Source organism: Castor canadensis, chromosome 3, assembly GCF_047511655.1.
Source record: "Castor canadensis chromosome 3, mCasCan1.hap1v2, whole genome shotgun sequence".
NCBI classification, from domain to species: Eukaryota; Metazoa; Chordata; class Mammalia; order Rodentia; family Castoridae; genus Castor; species Castor canadensis.
The window spans coordinates 194,876,459-194,897,366 of record NC_133388.1 but is presented as its reverse complement, the minus strand read 5'-3'; the positions used below and the strand labels follow the sequence as shown (position 1 = coordinate 194,897,366).

Genomic DNA, 20,908 nt, shown 5'->3' with positions numbered 1-20,908 from the left:
TTGAAGTGGCAGAAATGTCCATTGTTGTTCCACATGAGAACAGTGGAAGCTGTGAAAGCTTGGAATGTGGACTGCCCTGAGGGTTGAGTTCTTGGCAGCAAGGCCACAGTCTAGCCATGGGTCTTGCAAGATACCCTGAAGTGTAGCACCCTCATATTCAGGAAAACCCTGTGGTTGAGTTGCCTATGCCAGAGAAACCCCAAAGGTTTAGCCAGATAACCAGACTATGGGTGGCCCTTCCATGGAAGGAACCATGAGAGTGAGTAGGTCTGGGTGTGTGGGGATGCAGCTATGTAGATATGGGAGGAGTTAGTCCATTACCAGATGCTTGCTAGGATTGAAGAGATAGTGGCCTTCAAGACTGGGGAGTCACAAGCCTGAAGAGAAAGCCCACAGTCTCGTTTCAGAGCCAAAATGATCACCTGGGCAGAAGCTTTACCTAGAATGGATCTGAGGGACTACTTGTCTCCTTTGCAAGCCTAACCTGCTATAGGTTTCAGACAGTGATCCAGGGCACAGAGACCCATGTGAGCTCAGGGAACCATCCCTTTTCTATCTGAGTTTGTGTGCACAGCAGAGACTAAGACAGAAATTCTGATCAGTCTATAAGGGTCCAGAAACTTTTCCTTGAAGATCTTCCAGTAGGATAAACATAATCCTTTGTTAGAATTGAGAGGTAACTTAACTTGGATATTCTCCTCCATGGAGTCAGCTTTACATCTGTCAAAGAAGCCTCACAAACCATGTCATCATTGAAGGGCAAGGCCATGGTGAAGGGTGTGGAAGAGTAAGGGTCAGGCCAGAGGCCAGTGAAAGCTTATATGACTTCTGCCACATCTAACTTTCACACTGCCCTGCAAAGAGAATTAAGTCAGAAGAGGCCAGCTGACAATAGGGGCAATTATGATTGTATCACGGCTTGTCACCAGGAACAGGAAGCTGCAGAGAAAGAGAGAGAGAGAGAGAGAGAGAGAGAGAGAGAGAGAGAGAGAGAGAGAGAGAGAGAGAGAGAGAGAAGAGGAGAGAGATAATATAGGGAAAGACATAGAGATGCAGATAGATACAGAGAGTGATATGGAAAGAAACACAAATATAGAGAGACAGACACATAGAGAGATAGGTAGATAGATAATTGATAGATAAATAGATAGATACTCACTTTGACCTACCTTTGAATTCATGGGATGTACTCCCCTAGAATAGCCTGAGCACAGCTCAGGGTCTTTCTGGTCTCACTAATCAGAGTCATCATTGTGTTGGAGATTCCCTCAGACCATTCTCATTTTCAGTGATTTGCTAAAAGAACTCAAAACATGGAAAAGCCATTAATATCATGTTTATGTACCATTTCAGTGGCAGGGTGCGGGGGGGGGGAGTGGCAGGGAAGCATTTAAAATTAGCAGAAGAATTGCCTAGGAAAGAGTCCTGGGAAGACCAGGCAGAAGTATCCAGCTGCTGTCTTCTGTGGAGTTCTAGCTACATTGTATGACAACATGCACAAGATGTCGTCACTAGGGAAGAATGCCTAAGCTGTGGTATCCAGGGTTTTTACTGGGAGTCATAGACACACAGTGTCCACATGGCTGACCTTAATTGCTCAGCCATCAGCCTCTCTAGAGATTAAGTACTGTGTGCCCCAAGATCCTACTATTGTGAGCATCAACTATCTGCCTTGACTTAAGGCCCTAGCTAAACAAAGACATCCTTATAAGACAGAACATCCAAAGGGCTTAGAGGTGATCATCAGGAACCAGCTAGGAGCCAGACCTTTCTTTGGAATGTGCAGGTTTGGAACAACCTAGGCCTGCTGAGTTAACTCTTTACTACATATCATCCATACATGGTGGGTGGAATGAGTGATTCAAGTGTTTCCAATGCTGCACCAACCTAGGGAGAAGGGTAGAATTCCTGTGCCAGTAACGCTCACCTCTGATTAGTTTTCTGGAAGCAGAACCTGCAGTAGGGATTCTTATCACAGCAATGGGCTAACGGAGGGCTCTCAGGTGAAACTTGCAAGGATGGAAGAAACAGGACGTGTCAAGAGAAACAGCCCACTGATAGTGTGGGTTCATCTTAGCAAATTAGATCTAGCCCTGGCCTGATGCCAGATGGCATTCTAGGGTAGATGGCACCACAGAGTTGTTTCACCTCAGGCAAGGCCCTCCCTCTGCAGCTCTGCACAGTCACTGATGGTGCAACCTCCCTGGCAGTTTCAGCTGACAATCCTGATGACAAGTGGCCGGTGCACCATGAGTAAGGCGGGTCCAGGAGGGGCAAAGATTGCATCTTCTGTACCCCAACACTTATTTGTTTCCTTAAGCCATTGGGTCTAATCTACCAAGTGTGACCAACTGCTGGGAGGCAGAAATGGCAATCTGCTGCGTGTCTTGTGCCCATCGTCCTAAGGCATGGCACCCTTACAAATCCATTCCCCTGTCTTTCTCGAGACCTCTCTTGTGAGGTTTACAGAGTGGTCAAGAAAGGCCAAACTATGGATTGGAAACTTGCTCCTTTCTTTCTCTCTTCCTCTATGACTAATACTCAGCAAGTTGTGTAACAGAGCTCACTCTAGGTAGACAAAGAGCTCAAATGACAGCATAAAGACATCCCAGATATATGCTGCCAGAAGCATAAAAGTGTCCCAATGTAAACTATATGAATCCCCAACTATTATGACCTTCCCAGGAAAGCATGTAAAGATTCAAAATAAAACCTTTCCTTTTTTGAATTTTTAACAATTTTAATAAATTGTTATCGCAAAGATTGGCCTTTCTCCAGGGGGTCTCACTCAGATGACAAAGGAGGTCTCAGCCCTCACTTCAGCATCTGCTTGCTAATGGGTCCTCATTGCCATAATAGCAATTCCTTTGGTGACTCCAAATCTTGGTTACTCCAATCCTAGTCTCTCTTGGGTACTACTCTTGCAATTTCCCAGGGAGGTTGATTGAATTTCTGAGTATGTCAGCATAGGAAACAAAACAGACAGTCTCCAGTCACCACTGTCAGGTGACTTTTGTTAGCCACAGATGGAATGGAAACTTCAAAGAGTCAGGAAAGAGAGGATAGTAGAAAAATGGTCTTAACGTCCCACAGATGAAAGGTGACTCATGGTTCATACAACTAAAGTCAGACTTAATCAGAAGAAATTGCCTGCCACAGGTTTAACTGTGGCCCAGGCCTCCATGTTGCAGGGGAAAAGTCCCCGGTTGTGCCTCTGGTAAGTGGTTCCTCCTTTTCTGTTGCACAGTGTGAAGCTTGTGAAGTAGCATGCCTGCCAGTCTCTAATTCATACCTTAAGAATCTCTTCTTCCCTTTAAGTTCTCCCTGGTGTTCCTTGCATCCAGATGTGAAATGAGCTCCCACCCTATCTTGGGTTCTAGGCTGGCCAGGCATAACAAGCTTTGCTAGAACTCTCAGTGGGTTTGAACATGAACTCAGTGACTGCAGCATCTTACATATCTGCAGAGGCTTTGTAATTTCTCCTGATGTCTGAGATCTCCTTTGTAGAATTGAAGACTTTCAACCCACATTGACAGATCAGGTTTAAAGTGCTATTTCACCTGTGAATGCTGAAGACATTGGTGTAAGTTCATACCAGACTGTGAATGACCAATAGCAACTGCTTTTGCCCATGTGGGAAATTATGACAGTCTGGGCTGCAGACAGTCTGCCTCTGCTTCTCTGATGGGTATGACCCATCAGGTGTTGATGAGGGTGGGGAGGACAGACCATCGGGAGAAGAGAAGGGCCCAGTGGAAGGAAACTGGGGACAGAAAAGCCTGAAATTCCTCAGACTTGGCTAAGGCTAGCAGCCTGAACAGCTATCCCTTCAGTCTCCCCTTTGGGGTGGCTTGCAGGCATGGGATATCAACTGGACTATTTGTGTTCCATGTGTGTAGAGATGTGTTCTGAGTTACAGTCTACACTTTGAAGATGATTCACTTTTTGAAGATACATGGAATATACCATATGTCTGTGTGTATGTGTGCATTTATTTATTTTTACTTTGACAGGGCCCTTCTTCACTACTGTCTCCAGGGGACATAAATCTGTTGGTTAAGGTAAAAGTGCATGTGTACTGAAAATGGTGATGGGAATATTAGAGAGCTCAATAATTTTTTCTCTGAAAAATATACTAGGAACACCAATAGCAGCGACATCTTTTGAGAATTCATTGTGTGTCTGGTGATATGCTAAACCCACTCTATCAAATAAGGTTACTGTCCATATGAATCTATCCGAATTAAAATTACAATTCGTACACTTAAAAATTCAGATCCTTGGTCACACTGGGCACTTTTCCAAGGCCTTTATGCCCCCATATGCCGAGGATACCATATGTGGCAATGAAGATATGGAGCAGAACATTCTGGACAGTTCTGTGTTAAATGCTTGCTGTGCATCCTTATTTGATCTTTATTCTCCGTGAGGTAGATACTGTTTATGTTCTTGGTCTTGTTTTGTGCATGAGAAACCTGTCACACTGTGAGAGTCAATAGATGTGTGGAATGGAATGGAACAGAACAGAACAGAATCGGTTAGAATAGAATATTCTGGGACTAGAATCTAGTGCTTGAAGGTCAAAGACTGGTTTGACACAGGACCATCTCCCTCCTGCTCTGAAAAGGGCCTGAGACAGAGTCACACAGCTACTTTGTAGGTCATGCTGGCTCAAGGATGAGAAGCACCAGCAAGGGATGGAGGCCATTTTCTGGGTCCTGTAACCAGGTCCAGATTTGGGGCAGACTTTAGCTGACTTCAGAGCTTTCCTGTGAGAGGCAAAGGCATGAGAGCTTGAGCATAACTCAGTTGGGGCAGGGCAGGACATGGCTGCAGTTAACACATGAAGGCTTAGTTGTGGAGGTGCTTGGGTGTCTGCCAAGGATCTTGGGTCTTAATTGTGAATAGTGAGACAAGGCTGTGCACAAGAAGAGGAGGGGTAAGGTTTATGGTTCAGAAAGAACATTGCTATTATGGGAGTCAAAAACACTTTGCTGTCTCTACTTCAAGCTCTTAGGTAAAGGTCTGCATTAGAGTTTGTGTGATTGGACTTTGATTTTCTTATAATTTAAATATATATATAATGTCAGAAAATCCCTAGTTCATACATAAAACCATGGGAGAAAGATGAAAGAAAATGAAGACCTTCTCATAAGCTTGCATGAGACTTTATCTCCCTACACATTGCGATGTCTTAACAGACAATTATCCTTTTCATTAAAAAGTGCATAGTAGAGCAATTACGGACTTTTTTGGCAAGAGAAGGATTTTTCCCACCAGCAATGACATGAGGGTAAATCATTATCCAGTGATTCAATCCATTGTCTGTTATGAATTTTATTAACCTCAAACATTCTTCATAATTCTGTGTCTTTGAGAACCTGGGCTAGCGTCAGTCCCTCCTCTCAGAGGATTTTCACCTTAAGATGCCCCAATCTTAATGCTAATAATAATGGAATTGAACCTTGTGAGGATCAACATCACACCTCACAATCACAGCCCTGAGATATTGAGTCAAATGTCCTCCAACTGCTAAAGGTTGTAGCTGTGTTTATTTGAGCAGCTGAACCCTCAGAGAGAATGTAAAAACCTGAAGTCAGGGCAGCCCCTGCACATTCTCTGGTCCCACAGAGCTTTGCTGTGCTAGGAAGCCTGTAGACAAAAACCTGGGCTAGGTGGGTTTGGCCAGGGCTGTGGACTTGATCTCATTTAGCAACCTGTTTTACAGTTAGCTGTTGCTGACTTTATGTGAAAAGATAAAAACTGCTGCTCCTGTCCAGGTGGCTGGTAGCAAGTTCCTTCCCTGCTGAGAAGACATCTCTTATTACAGAATATTTACCTCTGCCCCCTGTGAGTTTTATAATATCATATAGCTCATTCTGGAGTTAGAACACTGCCTGGGTAGAAAGTTCATCTTCTACAAGATGGACTTCTATAGTGGATCTGTGCCCAGAGAGGTCAACTTTAGGATGTCTTCATTAGATAACTGCCTTGCATGGATAAAATTTCATCCAATCTTCACCAACAGCTTTCTGGGTATTTTCTATTATTGTTTACATTTTACAGGTGAGGAAGTTGAGGCATAGATAAGTCACTTGAACAAGGCTACAGAGCTAGGTAGTTGCAGAGCCAAAACTTGAACCCAGAATTACCAAGTCCAGTGCCCTTGCACATAACCTCTCTGCTATCTGATTTTTGTCTTTGCATGAACCAGAACTTCCTTCCAGCTCTCTGATGAAATACAGGAAGCTACTGGGTTCCCATCCTGTTACGTATAGATCTTGAGGTTCAGGCTATACAACCCTTTGGTAGTCATATTGCAGTGAGGATTCAGATATCCAGTAAAATGCTAGATGAGCTAACCTGGAGGTTATTTTTACTTCTGGAATGCAACAGTTGCTCTTTTCCCATGGTAAAGACTACAGCCTTCCTATGGCGGTAAGCATTCTATTGAGCATTTACTTATTTTTAAGGCTGTGCTATACTGAACCTGATATTGTCTACAATGACACCCTATGCTGTGTTTGCTGAAAATATCTCAGAAAAGAAGACATAGAGACTAGAAATGAAGGAAAATTTATAATTTTATATATAATGAAATCTGAACACATGCTAGGCACTTTGAATATATTCTCTAATTTAAAATTTACAACAATCTCCTAAAGTAGGAAAATAATCCTTGTCTACAGATAAGGAAGTAGACTCAAAGGGTCTGAGTAGCTTGGCTAAGAAAAGTCAGTAAATCAAGGTATTGGAAGCTTGATGGTCCAAGCTCTCAATCAGTGAATGGGAAAAGAGATTTAGGGTATAAAATAATAACTGAAACTATAAGGGTACATAAAGTAGCTAAAACTTCATTGTGTCTTCACTGTGTTCCAGGTGTGGTGTTAGGCATTTTCTGTTCATTTTCTCATTTATCATAGGTCTTAAGGTCCTCATTTCACAGATAGAGTGAGGCTCAGAAAGATAAAGCCGTATGCCAGGTGGGCAGAGGTTTTGGTGGAGCCTAGACAAGTTCATCTGGTTAGAAGCAGGACCCTGTTTCCAGTCTTAAGGAATTCAGAGAAGGCATGAAGTGTCTTTAGAAAGAGGGGTGGAAGATCAAGAGGGACTGGAGGTCCCAGGAGTTCCAGACCCAAAGGGAACATTAGTAGGACTGTAAGTGGGACTGATCTCACTTCGTGCTCACCAAACTTCTGAACTGGGCCAGGATACTGAGTCCAGCCCCATCACTGGTATGTCTTGGGCTGCTGACATCTCTGTTCTTCAGGGAACTACCTCACATAGTCTGCAGAAAAGACAAACTCAAGCTGAGAGCCCTACTGGAAATTTGAAAGAAATAAGAAAGTATTAAGATCTTTTTATTTCTCAGATATAACTTCTTTATGTTATGATGCTACTGCAAATAATGGTTCCCAAAGACCACTGTACACTCTAAGTTCAGTAAAATCTTGACGGTCTTGCTGTCATCTAGCTAGCTTCATTCATGTCCAGCTACCCACCTCTTCACGCACCCACATATCAACCCATCCATCCACATATCCATCCATCCATCCCCATCCATCTACACACATATCCATTCATGGTTGCAGTGTTTTATGGATGTATCTCATTTTAAAGTATATAATAGAAGATGTAGGAATAGGTGAGTTCCTCCCTGACATGCTACTTTTCAGCTCTCCCTCCAAAATACACAACAACCACAGTTTCCTTCATCTTATGTCATTCACCCTTGCTCCATATTTCCCAGTAATTAGCATTCCTCACCTTCTAAAACGTCTAATCAGTTTCTTATACTACCCACTACAGGAAGATGGCAGAAGATAACAAAAGATCAGGTAGTTGATTGGTTGGTTGGTTGGCTGAGTCATTTGGCTTATTCTGGTGCCATGAAAGATTACTTTTAATGAACTGTACATACAAAGATTAAAAAAAAAAAACTCTACCTTTGTATTCTGAGACTTCACACTTTCTTTTTGCCTGGTTAGGTTAGTATTGGGTTATAAACTGACCATTCCAAATGTGAGGCAAATAACTTCAGTGGTGATAATTCCTGGGGTCAGTGGAAGCACAATGAGCCTGTCCTCATCCAGAGGCCATCAGGAAAGTTCCTTGGAGCAGGAAACATCTAAAGAATCTTCAAAGACTAAGTAAGAGATAAACAAGTGAAAATCATTTAGACTTACTTTTGTAATGGAAAAACTACATTCTGGAATTAGGGACCAACCAAGATGAATGCTAAATCACCTGAGACAGCACCACTTTGAATATGAACAGGTGTAGCTTTCATGTGCCTTTGCAGGTTCCTCAACAGAGCATCCAGTAGACCTTAGTGCATTTACTTTGTGTTGGTTGATACCAACCAACCACTAGCTGTTCAAGAGGCACACACTCTGATGTCTCAAAGCTCATCACAGTTCTGAACATGGAGCAGATGATTTGCAGGTATTTTTTCAAAGAGGGCATTTATTATCGAATAATGAATTAATAATGATAGCAAAATGTCCTGGGCATGAATCTGTCCTAACACTGTTCTCAGTGCTGTATTTGTATTATCTCGTTAAACTTATTACAAGGTGAGGGGAGGGAGAATTAGAGAAAAGAACCTGGAGGATGTATCTAAGAGATAACATACAACAGAAGGTTGCTAGAATGTGGTCAAGTGAGCTTCACTTGGTACTCATTGTGCTCCAAACTGTAAGATCTAGAGGTGACACAGATGAATCAGGGTGTTCCCAGGGCTGTCAGGACTTTCAATTTACTCCAGAGACAGCATTATTTCTGCCTGGAAGAAGTAAACAAAGCTCACTTTCAGAGAACCCTTTTTAAATGCCTCCCTTAGGTAAAAAACAATCCAAAACATGGGCAGAGCCTAGTTTTGTGTCACAGCAAGAATGCCCTGCAGGTGTGTGTCTGTTGACTCCTTTGTTCTTTCTTCAGAAACCACTTTACTTGGTCACATGGCAAGACTTCCACTCCCACGCTGTTTGACTCTAACCTCAGGGGCAGAGCATATGGTTTTTACTAATACTAAGTATTTGTCTTAACTATGTACTGGAACTTGTTGATGCTCACAGGTGTTTTTACATGTGTATTGGGCATCATGTTTATTAGGCTGTACTTCCAGCAGTCTGGCTGGCCAGAAGTAGGGGGAAGTTGAGTAATAATCCAAACATATCAGTGCTGAAATGTAAAGTTTTGACACAAAAGTATCTGGGTAATGACTCAATCCATCCATTTGCTTTTCCATCTTTGCTTGCATCTGAAAACAAAATCTCCATCCTGGGAGACAGGAGTTAAGGCCCTTTGCTTTGCAAGTAACTGTGTCATTTATTCATTCTCTCTTCTCTCAGGATGTGTACAATGACTGTCCTCCTGGCCCCCCAGGCCTTCCTGGTCTGCCAGGTTTTAAAGGGGACAAAGGTCTCCCAGGAAAGCCAGGGAGAGAAGGCATAGAAGGGAAAAAGGTAAGGAGAGAATGGGAAATTTGGTCTTCATCATTGCAACTACCATGCTGGGGATCGCAACAGTGGCCCTCCAGCCTCCAAAAGTATGCAGGCTTTGATGATTAGAGTTCACAGGTGAGCACAGGCTTGCAGTGACAGAGCTAGGAAAATGTAAAACTTGAGTGTCTGTGGGACTTTGTCATTTTAAGAGGAAAATGACATTCTAATACATGTTGATTTCTAGAAATTCACACTCAGTTGACTGACCTACTTCCCCCCTTTTCTTCCATCCATCCAATATTGTACCATTTATTATATATTAGACGCAAAGGTAGGTCTTCATATCATGGTTCCATCCATTCATCCATCCATCCATCCATCCATCCATCCACTCATCCATCGGTCATCATTTTTGACACCATATTAAGCATGCTCTGTGTGTCAGTCAACATGTTGACACTGGAGATGCCTAGAAGAAAGACTGAGACCCTGTGCTCTGGAGTTCATGTGCTGACTTGGGCAGAATGGGGTGGGGGTGGGGGTTATGTATGGGTGTAGGGGATATAATTGAAATTTGTTCCCAAATTTTAAAAACATCTCTACAAAGGTAGAAGAGGGGAAAAAAGAAATTTTAATATTGAATAAGTATTAAACCAGATTGTGGTGCACATCACAGGCAATCTGCTGAGAGAATGCAAAGTCAGAAAAATCTCACTCTTTCATATAATCAAGCTGATATAGTCACCCATTGCATACATAGTCTCAAGATAGGCAACAATGAATCCTCAAACGAGAGGATTCAACAGCACCATTTGCCACATATGTTCACCCTAGATACACTTGGTACCTGGAATGGCCATCTATGTCAACTAATTGGCCCTATCCAGCAAAAAGAGAAGCATCCCCCATCTGTATGATAGGAGGTAGTTTTGCAACTTCCTACAGAATTGGGTGGTAGAGCCGTTATCTCCCTTTGTGGTTATATTCCAAAGAGATGGATCCAAGTCCTTGAAAAAGACATTGCTGGGATATAAAACTGGCAAAACCTTATTTTGCCTTTTTAAAAAAAGGATTTGTGTACATTTTAATGATAGAAAGTGTTCAAAATAACAAGCTTTCTACAGTGAATACTTAAGAAAAGGAGATAAAGGGAGAGTCTTATTTTCAAAAGGAAGAGTTAACATACAAATTCTTATTTGTAAGTTGTTTAACCTTTACATGGGACAGATACAAATACAGATATGAAATGTGGCCTTCATTCTTTTTCTCTGGGCCTTAAATAACATATATCCCCCCTCCAAAGATCAAACTGTGCAGGTGTATTTAGCGGGTATATGCCAGAAATTCCTCCACATGCTTTGGAACCCTGGGAAGGGATAGGGGCCAATTCCAAAGCAATTTGATTAAGAACACTTAACATTTGATCAAATTCTTCTACTTATCAAGCCATCAAAGGTAAGTATTCATTTGATTTGTGATATTTCTTGTGTCACATCTCAGTGTAAATGGTCATGTGTGGATGTTTTCATATCCATATTATGAATCTATTCTTTCCAGTCTACTTTTAAACAACTCAGAAAACTATTTAGTTAATTAGGATGGGTGATTATTTATGGGTTGATCCCAGGAGTGTTCACCTTGGAGATGCCTCTCAGGGAGTTTTTTTGGATAAATCCCTTACAGGACTCTTCCCTACATGGCCTTTGCATCAGTCATCAGGGATGCAATATGCATTACATTTGTTGAAAAACAACAACAGCAACAACAACAACAACAACGAGTAATTCTGAAGTTCAGAAACACTCTGTTCCACAACTCCCAGCCGGACATTCCACCTGGGCAATCCCTCCTCAGTGTCAGGCAGCTGCCACTCTAGTTAGTCCAAAGCAAGGAAAACAATCACAAAGAACATATGGTATGTGTACAATTGTTTATGTACATGTACATATGACATATCCACATACACACACAGTGAGGTGCTATGTGCTTCTGACTCTCATTGCAGCAGTTCTCCCCCTGGGCACCCCTGCTTCTCAAGGGTATTTTTTACATGTCACTTCATTATAAACAAGCTCAAAACAGTAAATGTTTATGACCTCACAGTTTCTCAGGGGCAGGCATCCAGTAGTGGCTTAGTGGATTAGTTCTGACTCAGGTCTTTCTTGGGGTGGACCTCAAAGCTTGAGCTGCAGTCATCTCAAGTTATGTCTGACAATGAACACCCTCTGAGACAGGGTCACCCTGTGGCTGTTGGGTGAATGCTCAGTTCCTCACTGGCTATACTTCCCACACAGCCTCTGTATGGAGTTGCCTCATGGGGTTGAGATAAGAGGTTGAGAATGAGAGGTTGGCTAGAGAGTGAACATGGATGGAGGAAGGCAAGAGCCAGACATTTTTGCAGCCTAATCTCAGAGGTGACACACATCACTTCTGCTGTAGTCTGTTGGCCACACAGACCACTCACGATCCAAATGGGGGCTACTCGGGGGTGCAAATATGAGAGGCAGTAGCCATTGGGCCTCCTAGGTGACTGGCTACCATAGCAGCTGACTGCATTAGTGGTAGTTATGCCCCCGATTGCATAGCTGCACTCAGTAAAACTACTTGCTTACACCCTTTGCCTGGATGTGTTGGGGACAGGCTGGCTGCAGGGGAATCTGGAGGAAAATTCAGTTAAAAGAGTTGCAAGGCTAACGGCTTGATGACAACTCTTGACACGGACTCCATTCATATTTTTCTTATCTTTTTTCCCCTTGTGTCCCTGCTACAGGGAGATGCTGGGCCCCAAGGCCTTCCAGGGCCCCCTGGAATAGCTGGACCACAGGTCAGTGAGACTCCATAACATCTGCATGTTCCATTTTACTCATCGCCCTGGTTCATCTAAGTTCCAGGGCTTTTCTAATCATAGTACTCATTATATTAGTGACCTGGGCAAGTGAGCTCAACTTGCACAGCCTCCGCTACTCCTTTACAAAGTCCTGAGTGTCACACAGTTTGAAGTGCACTAGGATTCTGGAATGTGTGGTACTTACTAGGAAAGATGTGAACTTTGGATCAGCATGGTAGTGTCATGCCGTAGTCCCAGTTACTTGGGAGGCAGGTAGGAGGATTTACTATTTGAGATTGGGCAAATGTGTAAGACCCTGTCTGAAAATAAGCTAAAAGCCAAAAGGGCTGAGGGTGTGGCATAAGTGGTAGAGTTCTTGTCTAGCAAGCATGAGGCCCTGAGTTCAAACCCCAGTACCATCAAAAGAAAAAAAAAAGACATGAACTTTGGTATTGGATACTTCACCTTCACTATCTGCTGCTGATAATAAAAATACCTTGAGAGATATGTTAGAACTGAATTACAGAATGTATCAAAAGAACTTGGTGCTCAATAAAAAATTAGGAAAATTATTTAGAAATGCAAGAGCAAGCACTACTGTCCTCATGTGAATGATTCATCCATTTAAAATCAGCCACAAGCTCTTGACTTTACAGAGCCAGGGAGGCCACAGGGAGGATGGAGGCATGATTTCAACCACAGAACAGGCAGGGAAGTGCTCTGGTTGTCACCACAAGTGTTCTATGGCTGTGGCTGCTGCGATTGTTCTTGGTGACTGTCATCTCTAGAAGTGACTGCATGGGATGGGGGCAGGAGGGGAAAGCACACCTCCCACCCTTGTTCCCCATCTCTGTCATTGGTGCTTCCCAGGGTGTATCCTTATTCCCATGTGGTTTCAAAGACATGTGCCTACCCTACAACACACTGGGACAAGTGTGTCCCTGTTTCTTACTGTGGCCAGACTGGACATATCAGAATGGCTTCCTGAATGGAGAGCTGCATAAAGTTGTGGCTGGGAGAGAGAGGTCAGGAGTTAGACCTTGGAGTGGGACCCCATCTCAGTTCTGTAACCTGGGGAGAGTTTCTTGACATCTCTACCCCCCCCTTTCTTTCACTAAACTAGGGAGTATCCAAGAGCAGCTACCAAATGGGCTTCTCCCCATGACAACAGCAGGTAAAATGCCCCTGTGAGTGTCTGGTACATCCCTTAGTACCAGATGATCCCTTAGTACCAGATGATCCCTTAGTCATCTTACTGCTCTTTCAGCTCATGGGGTCACTGCCTATGGTAGGGCCAGAATTAGGGTGAAAATTTGGCCATAAAATGTAAGGAGAATCCAAAATCCTCAGTACCCAAGATAAATATACTTTAATGCAATTTTTTTTGAATTTTAAAATCAAGGCACTAGATCCACAGGAAAAAAATATCGAAATTAAAAATAAAGACAGGACCAACCTTCCATATGAATAACTTCTCTCATTCACCTTCCCTAACTTCAGTCTATCCAGTTCCCTGTGTTTATTTACATATAGATACTTTGTTCATTTTGGATTCTTTTAAAATTGATTTCGTCTTTCAAAAGCGTTGCATTAGAATATTATTTACCTGGGTTTCTGGTGTATTTGGTACCAAACACAAGTATTTCCCTTGCCTTACCCTGGGACCAGCTCTGGGAAATGGAGTTGGAGATATAATTATTACTTTTAGAAGGAAAGAAAGTAAAAACATGTGGTGTGACACAGCCAGCCCTGGGTGTGTCAGGATGGGAAATGCCAGGTCTCCCAGGCCCTTGCTGGCAGGCTAAGATGTCTACATTTGTGATTCATGGACCTTTAAAAATGTAGAGGGTTTCAACATAGCCAAGACTTTTACTTCAAAACCACTGTTATCAGGTCTCAGTCTAGCTGGAATAAGATATTTCCCCGGGGACAGCATTAGCTTAAGGGGCATCAAGGAAATACAGCCTCTTCTATGTCCCTGCTGCTCACTGTGCCGGCCTTCCTGTCTGGGGTTGCTGTTGGAGGCTCAGCTCCTTGCCTGGAGAATTCTGTGGTCTGTAATTCCAGCCATACTAGGTAACTTTTGCTGTGAACTTGGTCTGCTAGGCTTAACCTCTGCCAAGGAGTGCCCTTTATCCAGAGAAATAAAAGTGAATCAATTAAACAGATAAGGCATTTCCTCCAGTAGATAGGGACTGTTTTCTCTAACAGCCCAATCAGCCTGAAATGCTGATGTTTTAGGAAATTGGATCTATTCTTCTTCCCTTAGAGGGTTTTCTTCTTTAAGAAGAGAGCCTCTGTCCAGAAAACAAACAAACAAAAATCAAAGCTGAGTGGAACAAGACTGAGTGGAGCTGAAGGTGACCTTAAGAAGTTCTTGGGGCTTGGAATCCATCCTTCACAGTGAGCCCTCATGGGATGCTGTGTGCAGTGCACCAAGTTTTTTAGGGACAGGATTCCTGCTTTACAATACCATCCCCTGCAGTGGTCAGCATAGTCCTAGAAGGTGGAGCTATTACCCCACTTTGCAGATGAAGAAACTAAGGTTTAGTAATAGAGTCAGTAGCAGCACTGCTGAGGTTGACTCTGCTAGTCTAATTTGAGGTCCCATATCGCTGTTCCATTGCATAATACCTACACCAGCACCCAGGACAGCTCCCAACCCAGGGCAGTGCTTTCATCTGTGTTGACTGTACTGGCCCTCTAACGGCCTCCCCTTACCACCATTTATTGTTAGGAAAAGGAATCAGAAAGAGAGGGTAATGCCTGCTCTGAATATCCATAGGTTTGTATTTTTGTTCTTGGTTTCAAACTCTAGCCAGTTTCTGTGTTCTTCGTCTACCCCCATGCCACTTTCCAGAAGGCAGGACTGTTTCATTTTCTCTCTATTCAATATCACTTGTCCAACAATATCTCTGCTAGACTTGTGAACACAGAGATGAATTTGTACACTGAAAATGTTGCCCATGAGAGAGTACTTACAATCACCATTAGAACCCTTCTGCAACCGAAGGCTTCAAATGTTCATTGGCCATGAGTTTTGCCAAGAGGGTTTGGTTCATTTGTTTGCTGTTGTGATTCAGAATCTGGGAAGCAAGATTTCTTGCAGATTTGCAGCTGCTCTCTCTGGGCTGAGGTTGGATAGGTTTATACCATGGTCAGTTAGAGAGCTCCATTCTAGGGTTTTGAAACTGCATTAAAGTCTGTTAAGGGACAGCGTTTGGAGATTGTGGCTGCCATTGTGGTTGTGATCCATGAAGAGGAGGAAGAAGGAGCAAGATGATAATCACAAAGATGGGAGCATGTAGTTCTGTAGTCAAATGTAATAAGCATCTCCCAAGTCAGAGATGTTGAATTATCTATCCCACATGGGGGGCATTTTATTTCCTTCTCATTGCACATCCACTAGCCAGGTATTGGGGTATTTGGATTCACCATAGTGAACAGAAGTCCTCTTGGAATTTCTGGATAATTCTGGAGAGACAGAGATAATATCTGCTGCTGTTCATACTGTCAGAAAGGCCCCAAGAATCCTGTTCTCCCAGAAGGTCACAGAGCCATTTGCTGCATATTCTGTTCATGAACAGGCATCTTTTCTACCCACAGCTGCTCAGTCCTGAAAAACTGTCTCTAAGTGTCCCCTTCAACAGTTTCCTTCCAAAAGGCACTGAGAAGAGAGACACAGAGGAGGTCAGATATGGGCCATGCTGTGATAGAGGAGAGTGACTGGTGGGGGACACTTGGAAAAGCCAGCTGAGCCTGGAAGCTCTCAGATCAGTGGGCATAAGCCTGGACTTTGGAAGCTGGTGGTTCCCAACCTGCTGTATTAGCTGAGTGGATTTACTCCCTAATTATAGGACTTGGGCATTAATTTAAATTCTCTGAGCCTTAGGGTCTTTGTCTATATCCACAAAGCCTAACTCACAAAGAAAATGTAAGTGCTAACAAAAGAAAATGTACAGAGCCCAGCACGTAGGAAGCATTTAGCACTTGTGTCCACTGGTGGGCCTCACAGCTCTTGCTCTGTCTGAGTTAACAGCAAACACAGCAGATGTCAAAAGAGTAAGTGACATGAAGGTGTCAAGGGATAAGGGGTGACCTCTACAGGCCACCTAGAGGAGGTGGGATTTATTTGCATTGATGGGTTAGGCAGGATTTGCCAGGCATCTGTGGGAAATGGTTTTCCAAGCAGGGAAACAGAGACAGAGGTTCAGAGGAGGGCTTGTTCTGAAGATAGCTGAGACTTTTTATTTTGAGACTTTTTGATCCTGCCCCCTACAGATAACAAACCTCAGGAGAAAATCACCTGCCCCACAGACTTGATTTACAAAGGTCAGCAACCTTAAAGTGGCCCCTGGCAAGAGTAATTGAAATACAAGTGAAAAATTATGGTTTTTAAAATTAATGTTTGCATTAGTTTATACTTAAATATAATTAAAAATAACCAAGATCTTTTCCTAACCCAGAAAATCTCTCCACAAAGGTAGAAGAGGAAAAAAGCAATTTTATGCAAGAATAAGCATCCCAGGCTCACTAAGAGGTCATAGATTCAGAGCAGAACTTCTGTCTTCCATAGCCAAATGCATAGCCGCCTACTGCATGCATACTCAGGACAACTGGAACCTGTCCTTAGGTGTGAGGACTCAGCAACACTGTTCACCACAGCTTTACCACAGGTTTGCCCAGTAACTGCAGTGACCATTTATGTGAGCTGATTGGTCTTATCCAGAAGAAAGAGAAATGTCTCCCGTCTTTATGATAGGAGGCAGTTTTGCACATTGGACTAGACACCTGCTGGAGTTAGGCTCCTTTCATCCTGTAGAATCTGCAAGATAGAGCAGTAATGCTCTTTGCTGATTACATTTTAAAGAAATCATTCCTACATTCCCAGGTCCCTGATCATAGTTTGGACAAAAGAATCACCTTTAAAATGATTTATGTGCATTTTAAAGAGCAGAGACAGAATTTACAGTGATAGGATAGCTTTCTAAAATAAATGCTCTAAGAAAAGTGTGTCTGTGTGTGGTGGGAATGTCATGTTCTCTTATTTTCAGCAGGGAGAATTAAACCTTTACAAAGTTCCTCAGTAAACTTCTTCTGAAGAGAACTGAGCTGGTGAAGAAATGAATGGCTAACCTCCCAGGGATAAGAACATCTCCTTGTCGTGTTTCCACTGCATAGCAATGTGCCTGGTCCACAGTCAGCATGGTCCATGAGTCTTCCTAACTCCAAATCAAGTGCCCTGGACAGTATAAAACCTGTGGGACCTGGCATCGTGGCCTGGGAAATAGCCAGGGCAGTAACTTGGGCAACGAGCCACAGCTTGGATACTTGCTAATCAGCCTGGTGTGCATTAGATTCCAGATCTCGCTTTTTATTAGCTGTGTGACCTCAGGTGAATTACTTAACCTGTCTGGTCTTCATAGATCCTCTCTATGAAGATCCCTATGTCAATAGCAGTCTTACTGGCTAAAATAGATATCATAGACATATTACATATTTTTGGCATCAACTCAGTATATAAACAATGAACTACATATAATGGGACCTCCTGTGGAAAAAGTGGCAGAATGCCCAGTAAAGAAGGGGCCCTGGAAATGTCAACCCCCTTTCTGGAAGGAAGTGAGTCAGGCTTGGAGGTGGCTGTACTTGCTCTGAACCTCGGCTGCTGTAGACACAGAGACAGGGACAACTATAAACACCCTGAGCTCCTGACATTTTCATTGTTTCCAGGCTAGTGCTGAAATCACTCTGCGGGCTGAAGCCTGGGATTTGAAAGGAAACCATTTACCTTTAACACAATTGTCCTCAGTGTCAGGGAGCAGTGTGCTATTCTATAGCACTTTTTTTCATTGATTATAAAGCAGCCTGCAGACAGTGTGCTAGCTTTATAGATTTAGAAACAGGAGATATAATTACAAGCAAAAATGTTGGAATAAATGCTCTTCCCCATGAACTCAATTTTTTCACCTCTAAACAATGCCTTTTAGCATTTTATAGGCATTAGCTCACATAACCCCCCCAACACACCCCAGGGAAGGAGAGAGGGAGTGTGATTATGTAGTCGTGTCTTTAAAGAACGTGTGGCGGAACAGGCTGTGTGTGAAGAGGGCTGGACTTGACATTTCAGTGGGAGAACAGTGGAGCTTTGACCTCAAAAGGACCCTCATTGACTGACCTCCCCGGCTTCATTTACTGGATGAGCAAACAGATGTGTGTGGTGTGATCTACTCAAGAATACGAACATGAAGAGCAACAGGAATGGAACCAGAGCTAAGATCAATCACTGCTAGAGACTTATTTAACTCACAAGCATTATTTTAAAGGAACTGAAGTATTTTGGCTTGGTAACATCTTGTTCAATTACATTTGTTAACACATTAAATACTAAACCATGATGAGTGATAGTTAAGACATTGGAACCTTTTAGGGTACTTTTAGGGTTAGACTATAAAAATATTTCAAATAGGTTGCATATTCTCAATGTCTTGGTGACAGAGGAAGATAAGGATGGTGATGGGATGGCAATAGTGACAGTGGTGATGGTGACAATGACAATGTTGATGCTGAGATGTAGTGCTAATGAGGGTGATGATTAGGTGATAAGGACAATGAGGCGGAAGATGGACAATGTTTATTGATTGTTAGCACTGAGCCTGCCACTAACCTAGGCACCTTATAGATTTTATGTCGTTTAATTCTCAGAACAGCCCCACAACATAGATACCATTCTTCCTCTTCTTCTTCTTTAGAAGTAGGGAGACAGAGAGCTGAATCACCTTGCCCAGTAATAGTAAGTGAGAAATCTAGGATGGAAGTACAAACTAACAAAAATAATAATCATACCCAATCTTTAGGAGCTCTGCGTGAAGTGTTTCCATGTATTACCTAGTTGTATTCTCTCAATATTTCACAGGGTAGGCATCATTCATTTTTTATAGATGAAAAAACAATTACTCTAAGAGTGTGAGTGGCCTTTCAGGTCCCACAGTTATTAGGAGAAAGAGTCGGGGCCATATGTATGGAGAAATTCTTCCTCCAAAGCTCAGTGTACAGCACTGCCCTGTCCCTCACTGTCTCGATTTCTCCTTCTTCCTCACTCACACTCATGCTCTGGACGACCTGCAGACACCATGATGGTTTTTCTGCCTGTGCTTACTCTCTCCCAGAGCACCCTAGTTCCCTCCTGGTTCATTCTCTTCTTAGCCTGGATCATCTAGCTTACCTCATACCTTAGCCACAGCTAAAATCTAAGATGATCGTCCATTCTTCTAATAGTGTCAGGGCCTACAACTAAAGGTTAGGCTGTGCCTCCTTCCCAGTGAAATTTTCTGATGTCCCCTCTGTGGTATCCCCCAAACCAGCTAAGCAGTTTCACCTGCAATCCCTCAAGCAAACCCCATTTCTTTCTGTCTGCTGTCACCATGTTGGGTACACAGCAGAAACTTAGTAGGAGCTTGTTGAAAATGGATTAACGGATGGATGGATGGGTGAATGAATGAATGTATGACTTTTTATATAATGTAGCTATAGCGAAATTTCCAGTGATTTTTCTTTCTTTGTTTGCCTTTCAAGGGAAGCCAAGGAGAGCGTGGTGCAGATGGCGAGGTTGGACAGAAAGGTGATCAAGTAAGGAGAAATTTCCTTTATAATGAATCTCTCACCCTGAAGCTTCCCTTCTACTGTTCTGATGCCACCCATTGCCTCTTCTGTGCCTGTAGGAGGAACTTCTAAATCACTTTTGTTGGTTTCCATTGTATTCCATTCCATTCTGCATTGTCATCCTGCTCTTTTCCCCAGTTGTCTCAGGAACCTTCCCCATTTTCTTTTCTTTTGTTTTTGTACTATTTTGCTGACTCTCATTCGTTATAAAATCCCCCCATCCTCCAGATGCCGTTTCTTGAATACATTCTGTCACTCTCACTCTCACTCTCATAGTGGATCATCATGGATTCAGTATTGCCAGTCAATTCTGCCCAGCCTCACTCCAGCAGCCTTGATGCCAGCTAAAATGGCTCTGGGTTTCTATTCAACTGCTACCATTTCTTCCTCCTCCTTTTCTTTTCCTCTCTCCCACATCCCTCCCTTTGACTTTCACTGCATCTCATATCCTAGGGTGCAGGCACCACCCTAGGCTCTAACACACAGGATAAGAAAGGGGTTGATCCTGACCTCATGGTGTCTGTAGTTGAATGAGAGGGTGGGGCACTAAGTAAGTGACTCACAGGCAGGGAGCTAAGAGCTCTACTCAGATTGGAAGGAGGCACTCAGCTAAAAGGAAAAGCAAAACACATTTGCATTTTCTTTACAGGAATGACATGTGGGAGTCAATACACTCTGTACTGAGGGCTATACCTTATGTTTTCCAGTTCAGGGCGTGGAGGTGGAGTGGAAGAAAATAATTTATTTTTTGGTGGTTTGTTTGTTTTTATAACATTGTTGTACTAGACTAAATGTTAGATTCCATACACTGTACTGTAATAGAATGAATATAGAATGAATGGCTCATTCTGTAATACACAGGAGACTCTTTTCTACATAGAGAAATGGATTTTTCTTAAAGTAAGTGTAATAGCACTATCATGTTGATGTCATAATTGAATTGATCCAACCTGAATGAATGTAGATAGATAGA

General features: G+C 42.8%; 1 protein-coding gene across 1 annotated transcript in view; it reads left to right on the top strand.

Annotated features, from left to right (window-relative positions):
• Col22a1 (collagen type XXII alpha 1 chain) overlaps positions 1-20,908 on the top strand; it is a 247,389-nt gene that overhangs the window by 181,023 nt on the left and 45,458 nt on the right. The window contains exons 44-47 of the mRNA XM_020188246.2: positions 4,014-4,061; positions 9,354-9,467; positions 12,217-12,270; positions 19,849-19,902. Coding sequence (XP_020043835.2) covers positions 4,014-4,061; positions 9,354-9,467; positions 12,217-12,270; positions 19,849-19,902 — 270 coding nt within the window. The remainder of the gene's footprint in view (positions 1-4,013; positions 4,062-9,353; positions 9,468-12,216; positions 12,271-19,848; positions 19,903-20,908) is intronic.